At 37.7% G+C, this 18,606-nt stretch overlaps 1 protein-coding gene across 1 annotated transcript in view; it reads left to right on the top strand.

Moving 5' to 3' along the window:
• The first annotated feature begins 268 nt into the window (after nt 1-268).
• The window catches only part of Ent2 (Equilibrative nucleoside transporter 2), a 127,620-nt gene continuing 109,282 nt past the window's right edge, over nt 269-18,606 (top strand). Inside the window, exons 1-2 of the mRNA XM_083126923.1 lie at nt 269-405; nt 3,911-4,008. Of these exons, the coding sequence (XP_082983049.1) occupies nt 3,924-4,008 (85 nt within the window). The 5' untranslated portion in view covers nt 269-405; nt 3,911-3,923. The remainder of the gene's footprint in view (nt 406-3,910; nt 4,009-18,606) is intronic.

Here is an 18,606-nt window from a genome sequence, read left to right as displayed (position 1 = left end):
GAACACATAGTATGTGAGAGAAATCTTAATGAAAATAGTCATGGACAATTTGCACGGTAATACTCATGGATCCCACTGTACCGTGTGAGGCGAAAACTAGCAAATGGGTAGCCAGTCCAGCGTCAACTAGAGCATTCCAAATAGAAATCCAGTTCCGTGTGATAGGGGCTTAAATGAAGATGCTTTTAAATTGTGTTGTTCTTGCCTGGGTGCTGTATAAAATGACACTGCATCACAGCAAAGGAAAAATTTTAAGTCAACAGTCTGTGCATGAGTAAAGTGGAACGGTTTAGTTTCCAGTCTGTGCGAGGATTGAGTTTTAGTGGCGCGGGAGTGTTTGTGTGTGCAAGTGTGTTGTGAAAAAGGGGATGTAACCGGTTATTGCGTGGGATTTACGAAGTGTTTGTAAGTATATCAAATAGTAAAATTATATGTCACACGTAAATTGGTTCTTTGTGCATAGTCTCATTCAAAGTGATGGTACAAATGCTTGTTGTCCTCATGCGCTGTCGTGGCTCCTTGACTATAATTGAATACTTTGAGAATGTACACTGCTATTTAGTGATAAGATAATTTACACTGCATATCATTGGATATTATCAGTTTAATATTAAAAATAAACAGCGCACATGTTTTGTGACACAATGCGCTATCATAGAGCTTTGATTTAGGGAGAATTGTAGTGAATATTTTATCCTTGCACTTTTTAAGAGCAGAAGTATAATACAGATATTAATTTGCAGAGAAAAATATTTTTGGATGGTGTATGCTTCCGAAAGGTGTAGTAATGATTTTCTTCCTACCAAATTAGACTTAAAGGCTTAAACTAAATTCGAGAGAAGTGGGATACATTTATTTTCTGGTATACAAGCCACAATACAGATTTGAATTTAATGCAGATGACCTACTTATTTGAATGCATGATTTGAATTATTTTACTTTGCGTTTCTACCACTTTTGGCTAATTGCAAAGATGAGGGTGAATGGTGATAAGATAGTGGAAGAAACACACATGGACAGCACTTAACACAAGTCCCATAGAGGATTATACTGGTGATAGGTCCAGACCCCAGAGCCTCGTAAGTCTGAAAATTGCAGTCCAGGGGGGGGGGGGGTACTACATGTAACTAAGGTTGACATTTGGGAGTCTGTAGAAAGGGTCACTCCTTACACCCCGACCTTTTATTTGATTGAGCTTTGTTTTATAATGAGTCTCACTCCCACCAGGGTGAGTTGCAGGAACTGGATGTGCCCATGTTTAAGATAATTTATCAGAAGCTTTGTACCTTCATAAATAACCGCAATAATGTGAATGATAAGTATAAATGGACTCAATTAACTGAACATTTAGCATTTGAAAACTACTTTGTTACAACAAGCAACTAACTATAAGTAGACAGAAATAGTAAATTGAAAGTCTTGTAAGGCATGCTATGTTTTTAACATTTTGTAATGCAGCAATCTAAAACAAATGGGTAAAAATGTCAAGGCCGGGAAACAGATTTCGGTAACAGTAGTATAAGCCGGAGACACATTAAACTCGTTTGTTTTCAAATAAAAATCATTGGTACTTCCCTCATATGCATAGCGGAAGATTTTTCAAGCTGGAAACCACTTTTTTCCCATGAAAAAAGCGTTATTTTTAACATTATAATCATTTATTGGTCGTTGCTAATTCGGCGGGCAAATTTTGACTCACGTTGTCTATCGTCAGCTGATGTGCAGTGTTTCAAAACTTATGAACTGATAAATGCCGCACAAACTATTCACAAAAGGATTTTAAGCGAAAATTGAGGCTAAACTCTACTTTACGTCCTTATCTGCATGCTGATTGCTTCTTTGCGTTCGCGGTGCGCGATCGTGGTGCGGCACCCGGCATCTCTTCGGGTAAGTACCTTTTTCTTTTTACACTTTCTGTTCACGATAGCCCCACTATCCATTCACGGGGTCGAGGTATGCCTACGAGGTTAGGTTAGGTTCCATTAGCATTCATTTCACCCCTAAATATGTGCTTCATCATCTAAAAAAATCCTCAGTACGTTCAATTGCGCATATCCGGACAACATCGGTTTTTCTCGATTTACTCCTTCAGGAAATTTTTGCTCGCTTTGAGATTTACGTTGTCGAATTCCTTATAAAATAAGCTTTCCAACGATATATGACACGTGTTCCTTATGAAAAGAACGTAAACTAGAGTCTTACCTTACATTGGAAAAAAAAACCGCTCCGCGTGGTTGCTACACTGTGAGGGGGGTTACATAACCGAACGCACGGAACATTTGATTCACGTAGTCGACGGTAATGGCGGCACGAGCTATCGTACAACGGAGATGCATGATTGACGAAAAATACCTTATTTACAGGCAAAATACGTTGCACGATTCTAAAAAACAATTTCCCCGGCTTCAGAAAGTCCTCAAGAACGCAATTCCGTAAGTACTTTCTCGTCTTTTCTCCTGTAAATTTTAAGAAATCCGTCTCCGGCTTATACTACTGTTACCCAGAATGTTTTTTGGGGCTATGCAGGAATGGTTTTTGGGGTAGTTTTTTTCCCACTATATTGCCCAACCTAAAGCAACCTAACCTTACCGTGATGGTGCGTGGGGCTATCGTGAATCGTTTTTGGTGCTATGCGTGAATGGTGGGTGGGGCTATTTGTGGATGGTCATATGATCCCGAATGGTTTTTGGGGCTATGCGGGAATTTTTCTGCTAAGAAGGTTGAAACACAGCATATCGACAACGCTAGTTATTTTGCATGTTCAGGAAACGATAAAGGAACGAGCAATAATTGCTCGATATGTTGACAATAGATACTAATTTTGTTAAAACAAGCAAAATCCCTTGGTAAACAATCTTTCGCAATGCAGAATGGGTAAGTACGAATGTCAACAATTACAGAATAAACAAGTTACAGACGTTTCCCGGCTTTGATAGTTTTACCAGGTCCCATGTTTTAAGGTTGTCTGAGCCCCATGAAACTCCATGTCATGTCAGCCATGTCATATGTAGATTGTCTAGGTATCATTTACCCTCTGTACCCCCTCGAAAAATTGAAATATTTTGCATGAATTATGAATATTTTCTTCTTTATGAATGTTTTAATTTTGTTTAGCTTGCGGAAATGTATTACTGTGAAGTTAAGTAAGTATGTTACCTGTCCGTGAAGCAGAACAGCCCGAAGGCTTTGTGCAAAAATATAGCACCGAACACAACATTCACACAACAGCAGCTATAATTTTATGTGGTTAGATTAGGATTGTTAGGTGTGGGACTTATAGTTATTTTCAACATGTTCTTTCGTTATTTGAGTGTGCATACAAACAGTTTTTACTAATAAGAGGCAGCGATGGCAGGTTTTTACTTATGTAGGTCATACTTTGGGATGAAATATCTCCATTATTTCTGTTTTCTGTGCGCTGGAACCAATTTTATACTGTGCAAAACCTTGATATCTGTTGATTAAAATAAAAATTCAACAGGTACAGTTTGTCCATTACCACTTTTTGAAAAGACTGTAGAATGGGGGAGACATGGATGAAAGAATAAAACATAAACTAGGTCAGTTGGTCAAGAAATTTGAAAACTACATTTAACAAACTACTTGATTTTTGAAGTAAGTCTTGAAACTTTCTTGGCGACGAATGATGAAAAGATTCTCTCGGGCTATCAACCAGATGAGTTGTGGAAAATATTCCAAGCTTTTCATACTTGATTTTTGTCATATTATTAATTAAGTTAACTAAGTTACTATGCATTACAACATAATACAGCTACTGCAAATTGCAAGATCTACTGCCATGAGGGAAATTCCTTTTTTATATGATGCTTTGCCTTATATTATATAATTATTTTTAGCCTCTAGAAAACAATTTCACAATTTGTAAAGCAGTTGCACCTTTGTTCAATAGGTACATATCAAAAATGAATGTGAGGGATCGTCAGTTACTCAGGAACCAACCAGCATCTCGGAATGGTACAGCAAGCAGCCTAGGAAGAGGGAGAAGTGGTAAGTACCTGGCATTATTTTGGCTTATACTGTACGGATACTGGTCTACTGAGCATGGATGCAGTTATGAAATAGCTACTCAGCTCACCAATCATGTTGAATATTCAATGCTTTATTCATGATCTGTTGTGGTTGAGTTGCAGCCTGATCCTGGTTGTTTTAGTGTGTGTTTGTTTATCAGTTCCATCTAATCATCTGTTATTTTGATCATCATGATCAAATTTGAGTAAGTTACTCAATATAAGTTACATGTTAAAGTTGCTTTATTTATTTATTCCTTGTTTTGGATGGCGAAGTTAAGGCACAAGCCTTTTCTTCCACTTAACCATCTCTACAATACATTTTATAAATTGATTTTTATAGCTAACTGTATGTTAAATATATAAAAAACTAAATATTTAAGATACCAAGAAATGAAATCTACAAAATACTAAGAACATTGAGATACCAAAAAAAAATAAAAACACAAGGAAAAATAAAAGAGAAATACGCAAAAAACATAAAAAATAAAGACAAAAATTCATACACACTAAGTAAAAAAAAACACGTAAAACATAAACACACACGCAACAAACATAGTCAAATTACAGAAAAAGTCGGTGGGTGTTGGTCCTACCAGTTTACACGAAGGTTTAATTTTATTTCCCTGTTTTCATTTCTGGTAAGTTGACTCCAGAAGATGATTTGTTAATTTTGATTTGAATTGGCCGAGGGAAGTAGAGTTTCTTATGTCATTGGGGAGGTCGTTCCACGCTCTGGTAGCAGTGACCGTTAAGGAATTTCCATAAAACGTTGTCTTGTGGGAGGGAATGGCCAGCAGAGAGTTTTTACTTTAAAAGCTACATCTTACTTTGTCATAAAATACAGGGTGGCGCGCGGTGTGGGAGATTTTGATAATGCCGTAATGCACAGTGATAATATATATATACCGTGCGTTCATTTCGATCTTCAGCCGAGATATCGGGAGAAGCGTGACGGGCGGCACTGGCGGAGATGCCGACATTTGCGGCCTGTAATGCCCGCTTATTTTTATGGACATACGCAGACATTTATATAAATATTGCTAAAGACGAGTACTAACCTGTGTTATAACACGCAAAAGTTATTCTGTAATTCATCCAAGTTCTGCCCTTATATACACAAATAAATACGCTTTAGAAACGATGTTAAGAACCACAGATAATAAAACATTTTAATCATAGTTTTGACCAGTATCGTCCTCCTTAAGTTTATATCCTTGAAAGAGTTTTGTGTCGATGGGGATCGTTTAGAGGTTTCGAATGTGCAACACTGTATCAAGATTACGCTGCAGACGAAACCGTTAAAAGCTAATGGTTTTCGTGAGCTTCCTTGCAATCCGAAATCTCCGAGCTCGAGTTTATTGTTCCTTCACGACTAGATGAAGACAGAGCTGTGAATATAGTGGCGAGCAGATATAAACCAAGAGCGTGTTAATTTCGTACCGTGCGCAAGAGTGTTATTCTTGGTTACTTGCCATTACTTGTTTGTGTTATTGCAGTGTGTATGTGTGTTGTGTCAGTCAGACGATTGGAATGCCAGCCGCAAGATTCACGTTAGAACAAAGAATTGTTATGTATGACACTTACGTGAAAACAGACTTGTGTCGAGATGTGTGTAGGCAATTTGTACAGAAACTCCCAGGCGTTTCACCTCCACATAGATATACGGTTAGTCATTTCGTCCTTAAATTACGAGAAACTGTATCGTTAAATTTTAAAACACGTAACCAAAAACGACGGATTCTAACCGAAACAAAACTCAATCAAATTGGTGCAGCGTTAGAACATTCTCCAAACAAACCTCTACGCCGTGTTTCACAGGAGATGGGCATGTCAAAATCATCGGCACATACAGCCACTAAGCTACTAAAATTAAAACCGTACTCTTATAACACAGTTTAGTGCTCGTTTTGCAATATTTATATAAATGTCTGCATATGTCCATAAAAATAAGCGGGCATTACAGGCCGCAAATGTCGGCATCTCCGTCAGCGTCGCCCGCCACGCTTCTCCCGATCTCTCGGCTGAAGATCGAAATGAACGCACGGTATTACATAATAAGGTACATGTATGTCATTTGCAAAAAACAAAACATAACTCACGTTTTGAAAATAACATCCTCTAAATGGCGTATCATGTTCAGGAAGGGTGATTTGAACTGGCCTGCAAGATCACCAGATCTATAGGTGTATCATTTCTTTTTATTGGGATATTTAAAGGATCGTGTGTTTACTACTCGTCCTCATACACTGGAGGAACTAAAGGCTGCGATATGTGAATAGATTCGGTATATCACTGCGGACGTACTTCAGAAAGTTATGAGAAACGTCCATTCCCGAATGCAGGAATGTTACTTCAGGGAGAGAGACAATTTGGAGGATGTTATTTTCAAAATGTGAGTTATGTTTTGTTTTTTGCAAATGGCCTACATGTACCTTTTTATGTCCAGCTTATGTAACAATATATATATTATTACTGTGCATTACGGCATTATCAAAATCTCTCACTCCCGCACCGCACGCCACCCTGTATAAACCTTACGAAGTTTCAACTGAACCACATATATGTAAACTCCACTCTAATGCACACATGCCTGTTCACTTATTTTTTACGGTCACACTGTTAGTGGATTCTGAGAATAGTAAAACTGTCATTTTTAATTTGTGCAAGTAAAGTAGTGGTAAGTTTAAAAAGTATCATATTTACACTACAATTACAGTGAAACTTTGATTTTATGATTGTCAGGAGATGAGGCTAAAAAATACTTAAAATACTGAAAAATGTAAAATCAAGGAAAGTTTTATGCCATTTTGCTATGTTGGGACCCATCATGATTGAATGGATATTGTGGGAAAATGTAAAATCTGAGTTCCATTGTACTTACAAAATTTTGTTAACACAATGGTATTGTGATCTGTTACTACTGATTACTGATAGTGAGTAGCCTAAAAAGGGTAAAATAGTAGAGGTATAAAGTATATAATAATTACTCGTGTACCTTATCCATGTCTTGTACACTCGCATGCGTGATCTTTGGCCACGTTGTGGGCATAATCATATTATAAATGGGGTAAAATGTCTGCATGTTGTATTGGATGAAAGGGAACAAGTGTAATTTGAATTCGCTAATTTTAAAATTTTAGAAAGTAACCTTATGTGTGTATGTGCTCTAATAAGGTACAAATATTCAAAATAGTATTGTCTAATTTCTTAGTAATAAACTGAGTAAGTGATAACCATTTCATGATAATTAGTTGGATAGTTTGCATAAACAAATTCAATAGCGACACTAAATTGGAAATGCAATATTTACACCTTTTGTCATTTTCACATTTTTAAAAGTAATTGGAAAATAATTGTTTTCCATCATTCCCCTCAAATTCCTACCTTGCCTCTGTAATAAATTCTGACGCTCGTATTTTGAAATACGAAATGTATAGCATAATTAACTTACAGTAGTTTTTGGGGGTGGAAATAAACTTTCTTTAAGTTACCTAGCAACGTCTGTTTCCATGGTGAACAACAAGCAGGGCAAACTCTCAAAATAGTTGTTCGTTATTATACCTCTAAACATTTAATTAAAACAACCACGATGTAAATATTTTTGCATTGAGTTTACCAATATATACGTAGTTGTATCTGGGCTGAAACTCCTTATGTAGATGTCAGTCTTGTTTGAGGCACCTTTTCAAAACCAGGAGTTGATTCATCTGTGTGTGATCTGTGAGAAATATAATGTAGCTAGACAATTAAGAATTGAAGGAAACAATGTGTGCTGCAAAGAATGCCTGTGGCAATGGGTTGCTAAGGACATGAAAAAAGGGCATTTTCATCCTTAGAAAAGGGCAAAGTGAGCGATTTTTTAATTTTCTCACCCTTTTGGGGCAATTTCATGGGGGTCGTAATCAGGCATTTTTTTGCTCCGAAGCTTTCTCCATGGTGAACGTTCATGTCAGTGAGTGAGTGGTGGGATTGGGGTTTTACAAAAGACTGCTGTCTGACATGCAAATAATAGTCCCAAGTATGACAGGATATATGACCATTTCTGTGTTTAGTCATTTTTTTATTGATTTTGGACTGGCTCATTAGACGTCACTAGGTGAATAAAGTAAGAAAATTTTCCCCAAAATACACACAGAGTTGTAATTGTATAAGAAGAGATTTCAACTGTGTTTGTGCTGTGAATTTTAATATTTTATCATTATGTAACTAAATATATACACAAAAGCTTTGAAACCTTTTTTTGGTGAATGTGCCCTATTATTTTGCCTGCATAAAGCACGAGAAAAAAAAACATTTAAAGATTAGATTGATTAAATAGCTTTTGAAACACTTATAGACTTGTTTTACTGCAGGTAAGTTTTATGATGGGAAACGGATATAAAATACAATTCTGTTAGGTGCACTCAATATTTACTTTTATAATGAAACATTGTAAACCTAAGAGATTACTTTATTACAAAGTAATAGAGTAGTTATGTTTCATGCAATTTTTGTTTGTTATCTTGCAGATAAAAATCAACAATTATCATACACAATTGAGATGTATTATGCAATGATTTGTTTTTATTATTTATACTTTCTCCCAGGATACCAATTGTCCTAAGATATAAGTGGTATTTGCTGAGAATTGCAATCATTATCTTGGTAGTAAACAGGGGAAAAATCTTAGCACTAAGGGTGCCATGAAACAAAAAGGTTTTGGAACCCCTGGTGTAGGATACATCGAGTAAGAAATGGTGAAGAAACTCCACTTTAAACTGTAGGTCTAGTTTCGATTGGCCTATAAAGTTGACTTAATACAAAACTCAAAAAACAACCAATCACCAACACTTTTATTTCAATACAAATCAACAACATAAATGTTTTGTAGCCACTTCTCTTACAGAGTTTCCACGAGGCTAAATGCAGACTGTTTCCCACACAACAATGCTTAAGTTCTTACACCACTACTTTTCATAACTCTTATATTGATAATTTTAAATTAAAATAAAAACAATTAATATTACATAATTTATCTCTTGAAAAATCACAGGTAATTTTCTAGTTGTTTATTTGGTTAACATTGAAAATATACAATTTAGACTTCAGCATTGATTGCTCCATTAATGAAGGGTAGTATGTAATGCTGATAGTCTTTCCTCTGCATTGTTGCATGCTTTGTATTCTCATCTTCATCCTCCAGAATTCTTGGTATCATATCCCATGACATGCTAAAAGTCTCACTGCAATTTATTCTGATTCATACCTCCACATGTTTCATCATTAATGAAATAATAGTTATTTTCACACTTTGTATTTATATGTTCCTTTTATTGCATATTAGGAGTGCTGCACCGAGGCCTTTTTGCTTGATTGTTTAATAGTTTGCACAAATGACACTAGATGGCTTACTGAATGAACAGTTTCTTCGCCCAAGGGAATAACACTTGAACATTTAAACAATCGGTATATGCTCAAAGTTCAGTAGTTCTCGTGTAATCGTAATTTTTCTATAGTAGAGGGGCCTTCAAATATGGATTGTGAAGTAAAAGATGCAGTGAAATTGAAACTAAAGTGAACATAGTCATCATCTCCATGTTAAAATGCGTACCAGTTTGTTATATCGGAGACACATTAAAATCGGATATTATGTGTTTCTTTGCTTTCTGCTCGTGAGCACAATGTTCCGTGTGTTACATAACGTAACCCCAGTAAGTGTTTCAAACCTCACCGTGTTTTCACTATAACATGATGTGTCGAGTATTTTTAATTTTTTTTTTTAAACTTTTCTTCCATAACCTAACCTAACCTTAAGGGAAATGGTTTGTGGGACTAATGTCAATGGGTTTTGAGGTATTAGCATAATTTCAAATCCGGTCACAAAAGTAGGTATTTTTCGGTGAACAAGGTTGCAACACTGCATGCACACTCCAATCGACAAAACACTGGCACAACGCATGATGAACCAGTACGCAATCGCCATATTGTGTGTTACAGAATTGAAATAACGAAGCACAAACAGTAAGTACTTGGAAATGTAAGAAATAGATTTTCATTAGAAATTCATTATTACACCTAAAGAAATGTTCCGCAATGCAGAATAGTACGTTATTTCACCTATACGAAAGTAGTACCATTACAGTAATGTCTCGACAGTCGACATGCATTTTAATTTCCAGTAATTTTCTCGATTATATATTTTTCATCTACCATACCTAATACACATAATAATTTTGAAAGCAATAAAGGAAAATTCTTCATCTGTGCCATAGTGCGCACAGTCCAAGAATTTTAAAACTACCCTAAAGAAACTGTATAAAAGATTCTTCACTCATTTAATATTAGTAGACAAGCACATAGAGAGGGGTAGGCTAGGGGCCTGAAGCCTATGCACAGAGGATACTTGTAGGCATGGGGGTATTTAAGGGGGGGGGGTCAATGGGTCCAACCCCCTTTTGGTTTCGTAAAATTACCAGATTACCTGTTCCATTTGCTTGTTCATAAAAATTTCTTCGGACTTATTTTATTCTCCTAAATTAGAGACGTATAGGATGGGAACATTTTTTCCCCTCGAGTTTAAGACTTTTAAGGTTTTTAGAAACTCAGTGCAAGAGACCAGGGAAACACCATAACATTCTCAAGTTGTTTAACACAAGATGGAGAGAAAAGTATCAATACTAAGTAGCGTGACTTGTGGAATTGTATTCACTAATTTTAGTAACTTTACAATTTACTAGTAGAAGAGAAATATTTCAGCAAGCTCTTCAGTTTCTTCACTGTGTAACCTGTGGGGAGTTTGAAATATCTCCACTTGTTCTAACCAAATTGTTTTCATGCAGTGCAAGATTGTGTTGGGCACCTCAAAAGGTACTCTTCAGTACTGTGAACATGTCAGTATTCTAATAGAGCTCTTAAAAAAAAAACTAAAAGAGAGTTCTGACAACTTTAATGAAATTTATTCCAAAGCAGAAAAAGTACAAAGAGACTATGATGAAGAAAGGAAGAGACCTAGAACACCGAGCCGTCAAATAGGAGGAACAATGCACCAGCTGAGAGCACAAAATAATATTACAAAGTAAACCATTATCGTTCATTTTTTAACCATTTTGTAGTAGAATTGAACTCACGTTTCTCTGAACACAGTCAACACATTGCAAAATTGCAACAACTTATTCAAAAAATGTGAAATGGCTATCCCTCATTCATTGGAACAAAAACAATCTTAACTGTACATTGAACCGCTCTCTCTCGATAATACAAGAGTTAACGAGTTACAAGAAGATGCAGCAAAGATATTTGACTTCACGATAGCGCCGCCGTCTGTTAGCAGCACCGAATTTCTGTTGCAAAGCTCTTCCATTGCATAGTAAGCTGTTTACTGTAAACAGTCAGTGCTTGGGTGCCCGGACTGTTCAGTCCGCAGTCTCAAATAAAGTTTTGACATTGTAAGATAGCAGCTTAGTCCATTATGCACCGAGAAGGAATTGCAAGATTAATGATATACTTGGAAGAGGATTTCTTTTTTTTCTTTTTTTAAGAAGTGTAAAGAATATGATAATGGATGTATACATACACACAACTTTGTCGGGTCCAGCACCCACACTCCCCAACAAGCTTCCAGTCGGCACTCTCTCGAATTTTCACTTATGAAAATAGCAACCATAATCATACCAAAGGTTGAACCCTTCCTTTACGTGAACTATATATACGCCCATACTGGTAGGCTTATATTCTAGATACACACTGCTAGAATTTTCTCTTCTTGAAAGTAGTAGTAGTAACAATATGTTTTTTTTTTTTGTAGATGATCTTCAGCCATAAGTCATAACTGAAATATTCTTATATATGCTAAACTTTTTTAAAAATCAAAAATCCGAACTGCGATTTTTTTAAATCTTCCAGTCGCACTGCGAGTCTTCTAGTCGCAATTTGCACCGCATCAGTTTCGATCAATGGTTTTTCATTCTTTCTGTTCTCAATTATCTTAAGTAAAGTTGCGACCAGAACTATCTTCTTTCCTTAGGAGCAAATAAAACTTCCTTTGCTGATTAACGCGACGCTTAAATCACCGAAGGGCTGAAGTTAAGAGCCAAAGAGAATTGCATCTTTTCCCGAGATTGTGGAGTATTGATAAGGCTTCTCTCTGCCTGCAGCTAGAATTGAAACGGCTTCCTTTGAGCTTGCCTTAATGACTGTATAGGAGAGGGGTGGGGGTTGCGAGCGGAAATTTGGGAGAAATTGAGAAAGTGTTGCGAACTGTGTTGGCTAAAGAGGGCTAATGGAAATTCCGAGTCGATATACGAGGGCCTCGCAAAAAGTAAGTTACCGCCTAACTGATTCTATCAGGTCACCGCTCTTTGCGACTTTTGTTCCAAACATTATACGATATTACCTTGATGCAGGTACTTTCAGATTATTGAATAATTAGTCCAAACTTCAATAGTTCATTGCGACTATGCTCTGTGCGATGAGAGGTTAGAGTTTAAATTCGATTTTTTTTTCTCATGCGGAAAATGGCAGGTGTAGATGCTTGAACCCTTGAACCAGTTGCCATGAAGCAGAGAAGCTTGTGTGGTTTACTGAGTTGCCAAACTTCCGCCGTAAAGGAGACGTTTTCAGTACTAAGTCAGGCTAAAGCTGGGTGGTTCGGTACTAGTTAGCAAATTTGAACAACCCTTCCCCTACTTTACCTCTACCTGCATTGGCGGAAGTGTACCAAGTCTAAGGGAGATTTGACACCAAACCGACACGCGACACATTTCGCTTAAGATTTCACCAATCGAACGCAACAGTGCCGGCGATTAGTGCAAAGACTAAAGAAAGTAAATGACAATGGCGACCGTGATTCCATTGCAGTATACGTAAGAGGTGAAAATTCAATTTTAATCTTCTGAGAGCTTGTGGTTCAGAAATATCGAAAGGACAAGAATTTTCAAAAACTACTTCGCTGTCCCAGGCCCAAGGTCCAGCACAACTTTAACCAACTTCCTTACTTCATCAACCTAGCATTTACAGTTAAGTTTATTCGGGCTAAATAGAATGAAGTTTAATATTTGAAGGGCTCGGGTGGAAAACATGTTAAGTGACATTTTGGTCATTTCTGAGTTAATTGAGAAAAAAAGGTTACGAAGCTATACTGTAGGTAAATTGTTTTCGTGTTGTGTTTACCAATTTCACAAGGCTTCACCGAGTACATTGCAAATTGTATGACATGGCAATTTCACTGAAAATTTGAAGGATGGCATATTTTATTTTGTAACACAAAAATTACCAAAATGTCACTTACCATGTTTTATGCGCGAGCTCTTCATTTATTGAAGACAGATTGGCATGTATTTACGAGTAAAATATGCACTTTGAAATGCACGTTTTTAATTTGTATTTTCCATGAACAACCAACATTTTACTGATTTGATCCGAAAATGTTAACAGAAATAAGCATGTAATTACATAATTACCCGGGCCTTGAGAACGAATATGGTTGAGCAAGTACCATATTACTCCAGAGGAAAGTATGTGTTGATGTACTTATACAACTGAGTAGAAGATTCGTGCCGATTGTGTCTTTCTTATAAGCTTCTCAGCCCTTCTCATGTCTCAACCAGCATCCGCAAATCCTCGAGAGAGATCGAAGGGAAGGAATCTGTCATGGATCTTCCAATATTCGTTCCTCGGTCGCTCACTCGCAAAGAATGTCACCGCATGCAGGTTGCCTGGGGAGCAGTCAAGATAAGACGCATTCCGAATGAGACGTTCCGCTGTGTCAGCAAGGAATTTGCTTGTCTGTACTCCCTCACCCTTTGGCAACGTGATCTTTACTCGGTCGTGGAAACAGCAGTGAAGATTGTGATATTTGCCGCGTTCTCGTTGTGTTCCTTTCTTAAGGTGATCTTATATCCTGGCCTGGCGAATAACTATTTTGCGCGTCAAGCTTGGGCTAACTTATGGGGTAATTTTGGTCACGATTATCTCGAGAACAGGTCGTCAAAAAACTTTCAAAATTTACCTGAACATCGAGAAAGGGTGTTTCTAGAGATCCACTTTTTGGTATTTAATGCACAGTGCAACCGTGCTGGCAGTCGGCGGACTCACTACAGGACCCCCGCTCACCTAATAAGCTGGTTTTGTCCCAGTATACAATAGGTTTAGCTTTGAGAAAATGGACGGGAAATACTGGAATGAAATTGCTGAAGCGTGTTTCGAACATACAAAACCTTCAAGGTATTGCTTCGGTAGGCTCTCGAGTTCGTGTTCTGATGGAAAACATCGTCGTTCTTGTCACACACAAAACTATGCCCCATTCCGATACACCTATCTTTACCACGCCTCACCCAATTAAGATGCCCTCGCCCGTAGAAGGCTGTTGCGCACCAGGCAGTTTATTAGTTTGAACAATTTACATAAACGAAACTTACTTAATGCGAGACTTCTTCAGACATACAAAGTGCTTTAGTAATTACAATGCCAATCCTTTAACAGCATTTCTTGCCTGTGCTGCGTGGTTGCACGTCTTCAGGATAAAATCCAGCTTTGAGAGCTCGTAGCCCAAACTAAGATGTATTCTGCTTGTGTTCTTCGAATTTTGAGTATTTTTACGTTTTTCTCCTAAGTTAACCCCACCGAGAAGGTTAAGTTAACCCCACATTATGCAGTGCTTGCAAGTTACAGGTTAAAAATTTAACATTTATTTATTTGCGTGAAAAATAAATGACAAATTATGTATTAAATTTTAGAGTAATTATATTGAATGTAATCGTTTGGTTGTAGTCATCCACCCACCAATCAGCGTGACGTCTGCTCTCTTCACACGTGTTGAGTTCCATGTAAGACATTGTGAGCTAACATGCATTTAACTTGTCTGCGTCATATTTCTGGTTTCTGCAGATTAAAAATAATCATCAACCTCATTTTGCCCCATTGCAAAAAAAGAAAAGTTCCCTACGTCATTCACGTTGTCTGTCAAGAAATTGTAAACTTGTTCTCTTTGCGGGGGAATTATTTTTAGACGTGACGAAAAGCCACACTGAGCAAGCTTTAATGAGGGAAGGAATTCAGATTTTTTTCTCTTCCTGCATGTTCTAGACCTTCCCCAACTTCTAAGAGGACCACATAGCGTACTAGATTGCGCTATTGCTCTGTGGTTTCATCAAGGGGACCTGGGTTCGATTTATATTACGTTTCAGTGATGCGCACCCCACCTGAGCGGCATAAAGTGGGCCTAAGAAGCGAAGTGTTTTTGCTAACTGTGCACTGTTTGATGAGTAGTGACCGACACGAAGAATCGTGTACTTTTATAGAGTTGAAGTTTATAGAAACTGCTAGGATATTTCAAAATCTGAAAAATTACACTTGTTTAGAATTTCCTTGCGTGAATATTCGTGTGGTTTTTCTCTCGCTTAGATGTTATCAATAGTTTAATAGACTTACCAGGCTGTCCCAGAAGTCCTGCACCATACAAGGGTGAAAATGAAACACAGAATATCAGAAACAGACATACTTTATTCAGCAAAGTACATGCCTCCATGTTCAATTACCTTCATCCATCTTTGTGACAACAGTTCAATCTGATGTCGATACCAGGTGGCAGGTTTAGAATTGAAAAACTCACGACAGGCAGAATTTACCTCATCATATGAATTGAACTGCCGACCACCCAGGAAATGTCAGAGAGAGTGAAACAAACCGTAATCCGATGATGCAACTTCCAGACTATAGACGGGATGAGGTAACAACTAAAATCCGTCAAGCTCAGTTAGTGTGTTAGTCACTCTTCTAGACCGGCGACTGGGAGCATTGTCATTTTGCAGCAGTAACCTCTTCCTCCTCGCTTATGCTGGGTATTTCCCGTTCAGAATGGCATACACTCGGCGTAATTGTTCAGAATACAGTTTACCTGTTACAGCATGACCTTCTGGAACAAACTAATAATGGACAATCCCGTCAATATTCCACCACATACTCCTCAGCATGAGCTTTTCCCCCAAATCTGTCCTGTTTCACATGGGCGATGGCTTGTCTTCTTTTCACCCACTGTTTACGTGTATCAGGGTTTTCAGAAACACCCACTTCTCGTCTCCTGTCACAATTCTCCTCCAAAAACGAAGATCATGCGGGTTTTGTAGTAATGTCTGCCAAATTGCAACTCTGCGCTGGGCCTGCACCTCTGTCAGCACGTGTGGACTTTATGTCGGGGCTGTTTACTGGTATATTCCATGTCAAGCAAGCGACGGTTTACTGTCGATTTGGATGCCCTAACTAGTCTTGCTAACACACGTTTTCTGGATTGTGGTGTAGCATTCACAGCATCCTGCAGAGACTCGTTAATGTCCATCGGAAGTCAACCCGTGCGGGCCTTGTCCACGAGGCGTAGATCACCTTAAGCGATTTTTTTTTAAACCAACGGGAAGCTGTGATCGATTCACCACTTCGTTCTCCACACGACAAATTTCCTCCGCTGCCTCTTTTGCTGTTAGTCGTTTATTCCATAAAAAACGTAGCATTGCACGAAGTACAATTTGGTCCTCACTCATCGTGCCCACTTTAACTTCACGGGAACACTCACTACACATGCAGTGCGTGCCTTCACTTCATCCCACGAACGTTCTCTATGCCTCCCAACAGCCTGTTAGGGGTGGCGCCAACTACCCTCGCAAACTTCACCTCTTGGAGTTCAGTGTGCTGATGGTGCAGGACTTCTGGGACAGCCTGGTACGTATCCACGAAACTATTGAGAATATTTAGACAGCAGCGAAAGCACACTACGCGAAGATTCACGTGGATGCTGCAACGTACCACCACTCCTTGCTCCGGCTGGTCAGTTGGGAGCACCAGTTCTCACCCAGGGTTCGGGATTAAGAAGATCCACCCTTCCTCCAGGAAGGAAACCACCGAATTGCGACACGTGACAGTAAATAAAATTCCAAATATTTTATAATTAAAATGTCCAAAATCTTTAATCACGAATCGCGCGCGTACATACTTATTCGCACAAGCCAAAAATATAATGTGTTGGGTCCTGCTTGCTTGTAGGCAGTGATGAGTAACTTATTTATCACGACAGAATCCGCGCACCGCCTTCACCGTTAATAGCAAGACCTCAACTGCTTACCTCGAAGCGCGAGGCGCAGCATAACAGATTGTTCTAACTTACAATACAAACTCATAACATAAAATAGCACAAGAAAAACTGGTAATTTATACAACACATCAATGTTAATTAGCGATAGTAAGCTAAAGTTCAGGTTGGCAACAATTAAAAATGCCAACGTGGAAGTTTTTACATCGGCAAGAACACGAAGCGTGGTTCCCCCACTCCTAACATAAACAGCCAATAGGAATACGATATTTTATTAAAAACGAGGGAGAAATACTTTGCTATAATATTAAACTATATAGAAATAACTAAACTGATTTTATCAAATGAATCATATTTGCCCTTGCACATAAAAATGATTAAATAAAGATTTAGTTTATAACGAAGACAAATTACTTCAATCTTGTACATTGTTGAACAAAAATAGATATTAAGAAGAAATGTATTTAACTTGTGCTTAAGGCCGTACTAAAGGCAATTTTGTGGTAATTTTTCGATAACAGATGGCAGCACCGTTTGCCATGGCAACCGAGGGCCATGTTGCCAGATCTCCGCGTAATCAAGGCAGATACATACAGGTTGGTCGATAAGGGTACTCAATGTGAGATGAAGCCATATTGGTTAGAGGTGAGTTAGTGGATTAAAAAGAAATAGTAGTAAATCAGGGAAATTGATAATCATGAGATTTTAGTTGTAAGTTCTTCTTACAGAAATAAGCAATATATCATCAGTGGAAGGTAGTAATAGTCGAAATATTAATATATAATTCGTTGTTTTATATTAAGTATTTTTTAATATTTAAAACGCAAAGAAGAAAATGCAATAATAAGCGTAGTTAAATATTAGTATAAAATCCGTTGTATTATATTCAGTATTTATCTTAATATTTAGAACGCAGAGAAGAAAATACAATTATAAGTGTAGTTAATTCAAACACGAAACGAGTCAAGTGAGGACAGTAATTGAAATAATTGAAAACATTTTGTGAATTCGTTTGAAGCAAATGCTGCGTTGACTCAGGCACGTATCCAAGGGAGGGCCTCGAGCCCCCCCCCCCCCCGAAAGTTTTCGGTTTTCACTAGATAAAATGGGTCTTTTTGGTTTCTTGTGTGTGCGAAATAAAATAATATGACGAAAATTTAAGAAGAGAAATAATTATCGAGGCAAGGTAAATTTTTATATAACCCTGTAATTGATAATAGCACGTATCCAAGGTGGGGATAAGGGGGTTCGAGCCCACCCTCAGGAAATATTTCAGTTTACACTAGATAAAGTAGGTTTTTGGCTTCTTGAATAATCTGACGATAATTTGAGGAGAGTAATAATTATCTAGGCAAGACAGAAAATGTTCTATAACTTTTTTATTAATAACTGCATGTATCCAAGACGGGGATCAGGGAGGTCGAGCCCCTCCCCAGGGAAATCTTTCAGTTTACACTTGATAAAATCCGGTTTTTGGCTTCTTGAATAATGTGACGATTGAGAGAAGCAATTATCGAGACA

Source organism: Lepisma saccharinum, chromosome 8, assembly GCF_977018435.1.
Source record: "Lepisma saccharinum chromosome 8, izLepSacc3.1, whole genome shotgun sequence".
NCBI classification, from domain to species: Eukaryota; Metazoa; Arthropoda; class Insecta; order Zygentoma; family Lepismatidae; genus Lepisma; species Lepisma saccharinum.
Note: the sequence above shows the minus strand (reverse complement) of the source record. Positions and strands in the feature narration are given on the sequence as shown.